This window comes from Moschus berezovskii, chromosome 8 (assembly GCF_049115385.1).
Source record: "Moschus berezovskii isolate FMDL1 chromosome 8, NW_MosBer_1.0, whole genome shotgun sequence".
Classification (NCBI taxonomy): Eukaryota; Metazoa; Chordata; class Mammalia; order Artiodactyla; family Moschidae; genus Moschus; species Moschus berezovskii.
In genome coordinates, this window is record NC_142467.1 from 107294372 (window position 1) to 107304987 (window position 10616).

At 51.8% G+C, this 10616-nt stretch overlaps 1 protein-coding gene across 2 annotated transcripts; it reads right to left on the bottom strand.

Annotated features, from left to right (window-relative positions):
* Nucleotides 1–428: 428 nt before the first annotated feature.
* On the bottom strand, nucleotides 429–4447 carry LRRC25 (leucine rich repeat containing 25). Of its 2 annotated transcripts, none has more exons than XM_055430691.2 (3): nucleotides 4326–4447; nucleotides 2972–3762; nucleotides 429–866 (listed from the first exon to the last, which is right to left on the bottom strand). In XM_055430691.2, the coding sequence occupies exons 2-3, from the start codon at nucleotides 3751–3753 to the stop codon at nucleotides 728–730; spliced, it is 921 nt and encodes a 306-aa protein (XP_055286666.1). In that variant the 5' UTR covers nucleotides 3754–3762; nucleotides 4326–4447; the 3' UTR covers nucleotides 429–727. The 2 variants fall into 2 exon arrangements, with proteins under 2 accessions (XP_055286666.1, XP_055286668.1); XM_055430693.2 differs by having other exon boundaries at nucleotides 4265–4394.
* Nucleotides 4448–10616: the final 6169 nt, after the last annotated feature.

A 10616-nucleotide genomic window follows, 5' to 3' on the forward strand; every position in this document is an offset into this window, starting at 1 on the left:
GGGATGGCAATCTGGGCAGACAGATGGCATACATAAGTGGTGTCAGGAAACAAAAGCTTTAGGAGGGAAGTGAGTTTGATGGGAGAGGAGGCCCAGCTCAGAAGGGCAGAGGAATGGGAGAGGATGGTGAGTTGGACAGGGCTGGGTCCACGCAGGTCTCAACCACCAGACTGAGAATCTGGCGGCACTGGGGAGCCATAGAGGGTGTGTGAGCAGGGGAGAAGCACAGTCCTATTCTTGAGTTATAAAGACCCTCTGAGGCTGGTGTGGGCTGTCTTGGGGGCCAAGACTGGATACCAGGCATCTGAGAAAGGGGCCTGAGAGGGACAGAGGGGAAAGACGGGGTTGGGAGCAATTGAGGAGTCTCAGAGTTCTTGTCTTGGGAGCTCAAGAAATCCGCACCCTGAGGAACCCACTCACCAGCAGCCTCGTCTGTCCTGTAGAATTTATTTGGGCAATGCTTGCACACTGACAGGGAATGCCAACAGAGTTCACACATTGACTCTCCCGTCCCCATCCACGTTGGGGCCTCTCCTCCCCTTCTAGCAGCCGAGTGGACGGCGGGCAGAGTGGGCTAGGGATGGGGCTCCAGAGCTGCTCTGGGGCCTCAAGGATGACTCTCCCCTGGTCCCGTTCCTCAGACAGGAGGACTGAAGCCAGGGAGGAGCCAGAATGCCCCATCACCTGGAAGGGGACAGGCTGGAGTTTGAGATGGTGAATATGTTGCTCAGCGCCCGGGGACCACATACTCCTCGTCATCCAGTGGGACCTGGCCCAGCGACTGCAGGTTGCAATAGACAGGCTGGGATTCGTGCTGGAGGCCCTCATAGGTCATGTAGAAGTCGCTGCCCTCTGAAGGGGGAGACCTATGGGGAAAAGACAGATGGGAGGTCAGGCAGGACTCAGGGAGCAGGCACATCAGCTTTTAGAGGCAAAGTAGTTCATGGTGATTGAGTCCACTCCTAATTACATATGAGAGGAGTGAGGAACCAGGCAGTGGTCTCCCAGCCTGGCCCAACTTTCTGTGAGGAAAGCAAGTAGGGGGCGGTGATTCAGGGAAGAGTCTATGGATTCAGCATTGTAATGCTGTGGTCTGAGAACCTTGAGTCACAGTAGGGTTTTTTTTTTTTCTTCCTTAAAGCTGAGATAGTTGCCCTTTTTTTACACTCAAATTTAGTTTTTGGTTTCCTCTTGAAAAACTGGAAGCTCTGGTGCCTGGAGCTGAATCAGTGCCCCTTCAGATGGGAAAATTTCCCCCAGGTCTCCTGAAACAACTGACTTTGGGCCTCGGTACAAAAATAAATCTCTGAGCCTCAGTTTCCCCACCCATTGAATGGATCAGGGAGGAGGTAGCTTTTAGGAATGTCTTGCTATGGTGGGCAAGACCCCAGAGAACTTTCCTGCCTCCAGAACATCCTAACCCCACCCCTGGCTCCTCCTGGAACAAAGGCCCTATTGACTAAGTGGTGTCTATCAGTCATTTATACTTTAGTATAAATTACTCCAAAATACATAAATGGTTGTATGGGGATGGAAGACAGGATTTGTTCCAGTCTCTGCCTCTGACCTTGAGCAAGTCATTCTCCTGCCTCCCAGAACCTCCATTTCTTTCTTTCTTTTTTTTGTCTGTGCCGCCTAGCTTGTGGAATCTTAGTTCCTGAACCAAGAATTGAACCTGCACCCTCAGCAGTGAAACCACAGACTCCTAACCACTGGGCCGCCAGGGAATTTCCAGAAACTCTATTTCTGCAACTGTGAAGTGTAGGATGAGATTGACACATTCTATTGTAAACAATGTTTTTAGAGAAGCCTGGCCCTGAGATCTTGGGGACAGTGAAGCAGAGGCAGGCATCAGAACATACACTGACTTAAGAAGTCTGGTGCCTTCTGCTCCCTACCGCAGACCACTTCTGCTTTTGAGCCATATTTGTATCTGCTTTGCATATTCTCTCATTTCTCATCAATAACCTCCCACAGGCCTCCCCATCTTTTGGATTCTGCTGCCCAACCCAATCGTGACTCTCTTCCCTTCCTGCTTGGATCCTCCCAGCCCCCTCCAACCTCAGCCCTGAAGTCTTGCCTTCTCAAAACACATTCACAGCAGTCTCTGTTCTCTCCCACCTCCAGGCCTTTGTTCCTCCTTGTGCCTGCCCCCCAGAAACCCCCTCTCTCATCCAACCTGGAAACAAACCCATCTGTTGAAGCCTAGCCCATTTGGGGGGCAGGGCTTTGTGGGGCTAGAGAGACAGACGGCTTTCTTGGCATCTCCTATGTGTCAGGGGGAGATGGGGATGTGGTCCCACTTTACAGAGACAGAAACAGAGGTTCAAAGGCAGCCTGGGGTCACACGGGATCTAAGCCTAGGCCGCTGACCGTGACCACACAGCCCCCACCACCTTGAACACCTGCCTCCTCCTTCCGTGTCCTTGTCAGCAGAAACTGGGTTTGCAGGCCATGCAGGGGGACGTGTGTCTTCTCTACAGGAACTCACTTCATTCTTACCCTAGCTCTGTGACGGAGAAGGCAATGGCACCCCACTCCAGTACTCCTGCCTGGAAAATCCCATGGATGGAGGAGCCTGGTGGGCTGCAGTCCATGGGGTCGCTAAGAGTCGGACACGACTGAGTGACTTCACTTTCACTTTTCACTTTCATGCTCTGTGACGGAGAAGGAAATGGCAGCCCACTCCAGTGTTCTTGCCTGGAGAATCCCAGGGACGAGGGAGCCTGGTGGGCTGCCGTCTATGGGGTCACACAGAGTCGGACACGACTGAAGTGACTTAGCGGCGGCAGCAGCAGCTCTGTGAGGCAGAGGGCTGTTATTAAACCCATTTTATCTAGGAAGACACTGAGGCCCAGAGAGGGAAAACTACCTGCCCAAGATCACACAGCCTATGAGAGGCAGAACCAGGAGTTGGAGCCTGACCATCCAGCTCCAGAGACTCACAGACACGCGTGTGTGGGTAACTCACCTGTGTTCATCCCACTGCTGTCCGGCAGCCGGTGGGCCCATGAACATATTCTCGTAGTCAGAAGTGGAAGATCCAGGCGGGGTGTTGGCCGGGGGCTTAGGCCTGCGGCCTTGGGTACTGTACCTTGGCTGCCGGCCCAGGCCAGACCTGGAGCCATCCTGAGCAGCCCACGTTTTGCTCAGGTTCTGTCCCATCCGAGGTCTACAGAGTCTCCAGGCCAGCACGGGGCCAGCAATGGCAAGCACAAGGAGCAGGCTTCCGCTGGCCGCCAGTGCGCCAATGGCTTTCTTGGTCAGGCCAGAGGGACAGCTCACCTCCAAGAAGACAGAGAGGTTGCTCCAGGCACCGGTGGACACATCCTGGCACTTCGGAAGCTCTGGGTCAGAGCAGTTGCCCTGCCGATCTTTGTGCCAGTCTAACAGGACACAGCTGCAGTCAGCCCGCAGGTCGAGGTCACAGCGCTTGGCCAGCGCCCTGTCCACGAAGTCCAAGGAGTTGTTGGTCACAATCAATAATTGCAGCTGCTTCAGGTCACTGAAGAAGGACCACGGGAGCCGCTGAAGGCCATTTGCAGACAGGTCGAGGAACCGCACGAATCTGGCCTGCAGAGACTGGTTCTGAGGTAGCTGGCTCAGGATCTGGCCGCTGAAGTTGAGGCATGTGTCAGGGTATTCCCTGGTCCAGTCCACATCCCCCGAGAACACGTCGCATGGTGGCGTCTGGCTGCCGGCCTGGTGAAGCAGCAGTGGCAACAAGAGTGCCCACATCAGGGCGCCCCCCATTCAGGCAACCTAGGCAGAGACACTGGAGTCCAAGCCCTGACCGCAGCCTGTGGTCGCCCTCCCCCTTGCCACTTGCATATATATATATATATTTTTATAGCTCAGGCCACTTCTGAAGTGTTAAAACGCAGCCTTTCGCTGGTTGCTCCTCTTTGATTAGCTCTGGCCTCAGTCTTCCCTTCTGGGAAATGGGTACCTAACCCTGATGCCTCAGGGGCTTGAAAGGCAAAGAGGAGACTTGGCCCAGTCAGCCCCTTCCCTTTCTTTCAGATGCGCCCCTTCGGGCTAGGTTGCCCAATTTCCCCAAATATTTTGGGAGAGCTAGCCGGCCAAGACAGGACTATATGCAAACGAGCTGTTGCCCCGGAAACGACCCCGCCCCTCTGCCTTTCTTCTGAACTGCAGGGCACTGGGAGTCTGGGTCTGAGAGTCTTGGGTTGGGGTGTGATGAGTACCTCCCCCTCCCTGGCTCTGGTTTGCACAGACCCAAGTTCCAGTGCCTCCTTCCTACCTTTCTGGCCCTATTGCCCGGCCTAGGCGCCGGTCGTTCTGGAAGTTGCGTGGTGGCTCACCTGGATGTGGGAGTCAGGGGGTCCGACCCTCCCCAGATTCCTATCCACTGTGATGCCTGGCGCTCCTCACGCTCTGCACCCAGCTACTCCTGGGGAAGAGGAACTGGTGAAGTGCAGAGGGGAAGAATAAAGAAGACACAGAGACCCGCTCCCGCCCCCTCCCGCGGAAGGCCTCAAGAATCGGGATTCTCACGGGAGGGGCAGGGGCGGGAGGCCTGCTTCCTTCCTGCTGAGACCCAGTGACTATACGTCCCCCAATAACACCCCAACTAACTGCCACCTCATCAACTCACCCTCACTTCCCAGGCTCAGCTGACTCCCAACCCATGCATTCATTTATTCATTCAACAAACATTATCCACGCTGAGCCCCAGAGAGGCTCTGCCCCTGGTCGGTTTCTCTAGGAGCAACCAGTCTTGAAAAAAGATAAAGCTGGACACAGACACCCCCAGTCTGACGGAGTCAGGTCAAGGTCGGAGTGAGGGACAGGGTACTGGATGGTTTCCTGGAGAAGGAGGCATTTGAGGTGGGGTTTCAACACATGAATGGGAGTTTGCCAAGGATTCCTAAAACCTGCCTTTGATTTTCCCAGCTCTTAGCCTCTCCCACAGACTCAGAACTCTCCTCCTGTATGAACATGCTGGGGGGGGGGCGGCGCATTGAGAGAAGGGCTCGCTGGGGAAGAGGACTTTGAGTCTGGGGCTTGGAGGAAGAGTTGCAGTAGCAGGCAGAAATGAACGTGTCGCAGACTGCAGCGAGAAGGCACAACAGGAGCACAGGTCCTGTTGCTTGAGAAGCCATGCCGGCCTGGGATAGAGTGGTTAAGAGTGACAGCCTCATTAGGAGTGGAGTGGCTGGAGGGGCGAGGGTAAGTGGAGGAACTGGCGATGGGTGGGGGCCAGGCAGCGAAGGCCTCCACAGCCAGGCTTTGTTCACAGGGCCAAGGCAGGTGTGTGGGCAGGGGAGGGGCACTGTGTGCAAAGATTCTTTTGTAGCGAGCGTGGGCACTGGAGGTGGGGAACCCTTCCAGGAGCCTGGAGTCTCAGGAGGAGAGGGCAGCCTGAGTCAGGTCCCAGGAATAGCAACGCGAGAGAGACTGGGGGGACCGCCCTGGCGGTCCAGAGGTTAAAACTTGGTGCTGTCAATGCAGGGCACACAGGTTCGATCTCTAGTCAAGCCACATTGTTAGTCAGTCAGTCAGTTGTGTCTGACTCTTTGTGACCCCACGGACTGCAGCACACCAGGTTTCCCTGTCCTTCACCGTCTCCCAGAGTTTGCTCAAACTCATGTCCATTGACTTGATGATGCCATCCAACCATCTCATCCTGTGGTGTGGAAAAGAACAAAATGAGGGCTTGAGGAGGGAATGGGCACAGGTGGGCTGGGAGAGGGTCTCTGCCTCACGGGGGTCCTGGCTTTAGGCAGACCAGGTTCAAATCCTTTCCAGCCCCTGGCTCACGGCTTGACCTTAACTGTTGTTTATCTTAGTTTCCACATCTGTAAAATGGGATAAATGTCGAGTCTTCTCCTGGACTCTGGGAGACTGGCGTCTACTCTCCCATGCTTTCCCCTCTCCTCAGACTCTGCCCCTTTCTATCTTCAAACTCAGAGGAGTTTTGTATATTTAACAGATGTGCAAAAATTCAAAAGTGTGATGACACCCTGTGCTGGCCAGGATGTGGGGAAACAAGCAACCCCACACGTTGCTGGGGGAGCATCAGTAGCACAGCAGATGGAAGGCATCCTGTCATGGGAACTTTGAATGCCCGGGCCCTCAGATCCAGCATCCCACTCCTGGGACTCTCGATTAGTTGCATGGGAGCTGATAAGGGGATAAACTAAATGCGGTCCATCCATACAGTGAATATTATTTGGCCATAAAAAGGGATGGAGCTAGGGCTTCCCTGGTGGTTCAGAGGTAAAGAATCCACCTGCCAATTCAGGAAACACGGGTTCAGTCCCTGGTCCGGAAAGATCCCACACGCCGCAAAGCAACTAAGCCCGTGCAGCACAATTATTGAGCCTGCGCACTAGAGCCTGGGAGCCGCAACTACGGAAGCCGGAGAGCCCTAGAGCCCACGCTCTGCCCCAAGAGGAGCCACCGCAGTGAGAAGCCTGTGCACCGCAGTGAAGAGTAGCCTCCGCTCACCACAACTGGAGAAAGCCCGCACGCAGCAACAAAGACCCACACCGCCAAGAGTAAATAAATAAATTTTAAAAAAGAATGAAGCTCTGGGGCTTTCCAGTGGTCCAGTGGCTAAGACGCAGCACTCCCAATGAAGGGGACTTGGGTTCAATTCCTGGTTGAGGAACTAGATCCCACATGCCACAGCTAAGAGTGTGCATACCTCAAAGAGAAGACCCTGAATGCCTCAGCTGAAGGTTCTACTTGGCGCAACTAAGACCCAGCGAAGCCAAATGAATAAATTTTTAAAAAAGGAGTGATGCTCTAAATCACAGCAGGAGCCTCTATGACCGACCTCCCAGAGTAATGGAAATAAAAGCAAAAATAAACAAATGGGACCTAATTAAACTTAAAATCTTTTGCACAATGAAGGAAACTATAAGCAAGGTGAAAAGACAGCCTTCAGAATGAGAGAAAGTAATAGCAAACGAAGCAACTGACAAAGAATTAATCTCAAAAATATACAAGCAACTCCTGCCGCTCAATTCCAGAAAAATAAACGACCCAATCAAAAAATGGCCCAAAGAACTAAACAAACATTTCTCCAAAGAAGACATACAGATGGCTGACAAACACATGGAAAGATGCTCAACATCACTGCTTATCAGAGAAATGCAAATCAAAGCCACAATGAGGTACCATCTCACACTGGTCATAATGGCTGCTATCCAAAAATCTACAAGCAATAAATGCTGGAGAGGGTGTGGAAAAAAGGGAACACTCTTACACTGTTGGTGGGAATGCAAACTAGTACAGCCACTATGGAGAACAGTGTGGAGATTCCTTAAAAAACTGGAAATAGAACTGCAATATGACCCAGCAATCCCACTGCTGGGCATACACGCCGAGGAAACCAGAATTGAAAGAGACACGTGTACCCCAATGTTCATCGCAGCACTGTTTATAATAGCCAGGACATGGAAGCAACCTAGATGTCCATCGGCAGACGAATGGATAAGAAAGTTGTGGTACATATACACAATGTAATATTACTCAGCTATTAAAAAGAATGCATTTTAATCAGTTCTAATGAGGTGTATGAAACTGGAGCCTATTATACAGAGCGAAGTAAGTCAGAAAGAAAAACACCAATACAGTATACTAACACATATATGTGGAATTTAGAAAGATGGTAACGATGACCATATATGTGAGACAGCAAAAGAGACACAGGTGTATAGAACAGTCTTTTGGACTCTGGGAGAGGGTGAGGGTGGGATGGTTTGGGAGAATGGCATTGAAACATGTATATTATCATATGTGAAATAGATTGCCAGTCCAGGTTGGATGCATGAGACAGGGTGCTCAGGGCTGGTGCACTGGGATGACCCAGAGGGATGGGATGGGGAAGTGGGAGGGGGGTTCAGAATGGGGAACACATGTACACCCGGGGCGGATTCATGTCAATGTATGGCAAAACGAATACAATAATGTAAAGTAATTAGCCTCCAATTAAAATAAATAAATTTTTTAAAAAAGGAGTGATGCTCTGACATACGTTACATAGTGGATGAACCTCAGAAACATTGCACTGGGTGAATGAAGCCACACACAAAAGACCACACAGTGTATGATTTCATTGATATGAACTGTCTAGAACAGTCAGATCCACAGACAAATAGTAGATTTGAGGTTGTCAGGGGCTGGGGAGGGGGACTGGAGAGTGACTGCTGGTGTGCACAGGGTTTCCTTTTGGGGTAATAAAAATGTTCTGGAACTAGACTGGGGGGATGGTTGCACAACACTGTGAATGTAATAAAAACCATTGCATTGCTCACTTTAAAGTGGCTATAATTATAAATTTTATGTTAAGTGTACTTTGCACAATTAAAAACAAAAAGGCACCTGAAACTTACGTGATGTTTTAAATCAACTATACTTCTATAAATTTTTAAAAAAAAAAGGCAAAAAGCATAGCATAGCTACAGGGTGATTCACTGCAGTACTCTTTATTTTATTTAAAAAAAAATCGGAAGCAACCTAAGGGGTTGGTTAGATCAGTAATGGTTATTTACCCTGGGAGATGCCACAGAGTCATGAAAATGAAGTTATAGATCTCTGAAACAATAAGGAAACCCTCGTTCACTTACTCCATAAGCCTTTATTGAGCTCCTACTGTGTGCCAGGCGCTGATCTAAGAGCTGCAGATACAGCCATGAACAAAACAGACAATTCCCAGTCCCTGTGGCGCTCTTGCAGCATGAGGGAGGCCGGCAACATGCAAAGTCTATCGAGAAAATGTGTAACAGGCGGCAGAGAAAACCGAGCTGGGAAGCAAACAGGGAAGGTGACAACATTTTAATCCGAGGATCAAAGGAGACTGTACTGCAAAGAATAAAGGGGCTTGTTTAAGTAAAGGGATGGGGGAGGGCATCTGGGGGATAGAATAGCCAGTGCAAAAGCCCTGGGGTGAGAGCAAATGTCTCTCAGTGAGTGTGTTAATTGAAACAAATAAATAAAAAAATTTAAAGCAGCTTTCTGAAAAAGACTTTTGATGAAGCAGGAAAAACGAATACACTGGGGTTAACTCTTAGTGGCAGATGGATGGGAGGAACAAGCTCCCCAAGTGTGTTTTTATATTTTTTTCCCTTAGAATCTTATCATATTACGTGAATACAAATCACAGGCAGCACGTTCAATCCAAACACTGGGATCAGCCAACGGGCACAGACAAGCACTCGGGCTTTCAGGAGCAGAGGGGCAGGGGGCGCCAGTCAGCTGCGGCTCTGGGTGGATTCCAGCGCTGAGGCCCCTTAGAATAGGAGGAAATGAAGCTAAGGAAATGAGGAATTAAGGTTCAAGGCACTCAGGCTGGGTGTGGGGGTTGGGGAGGGACAAGCAGACTTGGGGCCTGAGAGAGTGGGTGCTAGAGATGGGTCTGGGGGAGAGCTGGGGCCCAGCCCTTCCTGCTGCAGCCCCCCCGCAGGCCATAGGTAGGCTGTGGGAAGAGGGGCGGTTCTGGGATCTGCGGCCCCAACCTTGGCTGAGAGGAACCAGAAACTTCCAGAAGACACATCTTCACACTCCCCTTCTTGCTGATATGAGTCCCAGGAAGGCCAGCCGGTCAGCACAGAGACCTCGGAGAGCCTCCAAGACTTCTAGAGACTTTCTGAGACCCCCATGTGTGCATGCTCAGTAGCTTAGTCTGTCCGACTCTGCAACCCACAGACTGTAGCCCACCGGGATCATCTGTCTATGGGATTTCCCAGGCAAGAATACTGGAGTGGGTTGTTATTTCCTCCTCCAGGGGATCTTCCTGACCCAGGGATGGAACCAGAGTCTCCTGCAGCTCCTGCCTTGTCAGGTGGATTCTCTACCCCTGAGCCACCTGGGAAGTCCCTCAGAATCTCCCAGATACCCACGAAAATTCAGACATCCCAAAGACCCCAGAGATACCTAGAAAGATTCAGAGGTCTCCCCCAAAGACAAAAACAGAGATGTAGGGGGTTGTCTGGAGTATCCCAGCCTTGGGGTCACCAACTCGTGGTCCCTCAATTTGGTCACATGCACCCCACACCCTGTGATCTCCCTGTACCCACCCTGTGCTAGGTGTGGCCAGGGTCTGCTCCCAGAGGCCCCTGTCTGGAGAGCCGGAGTGGGGCCAAGGGCTTCCCCTCCCCCACATCCAGCTCCAGCCCTGTCCCAGGGCCCTCACTCTTATCCAGAACCAGCCCCTCTCCACCTCGAGTCTCCCCAGGGCCAGGCCTCCACATATCCGGCCCCAGCCCCTTCCTGCCACCTCCTTTCCTCCTGTGACAGCCTTTGTAGCTAAGCTTTAAAAGTTTATTTATTTATTCGTTTTTGGCTGCTCGGGCTCTGGGTTGCTGCATGGGGCCTCTCTAGTTGCAGTGCTTGGGCTTCTCATCGCGGTGACCGCTCTTGTGTGGAGCATGCGCGTTAGGCACTCGGGCTTCAGGAGTTTTGGCGCCATAGGCTTAGTTGCCGCTCTGCACGTGGAGGCTTCCTGGACCAGGGATCAAACCTGTCTTCTGCGGTGGCAGGAGGATTCTTAACCGTTGGACCACCAGGGAAGTCCCCTGTGACGGCCTTTGAACCACCAACCCCCATCCCTGGCCTTGGTCTAGCTACTCTCAGGGTCCAGTTTC

Excerpts from the sequence above, each read along its gene's own strand:
- LRRC25 (XM_055430691.2), bottom strand. The coding sequence starts at position 3,753 with ATGGGGGGCGCCCTGATGTGGGCACTCTTGTTGCCACTGCTGCTTCAC. Across the intron at positions 867-2,971 it reads CAGCAGTGGGATGAACACAG|GTCTCCCCCTTCAGAGGGCA; the intron begins GTGAGTTACCCA and ends TTTTCCCCATAG.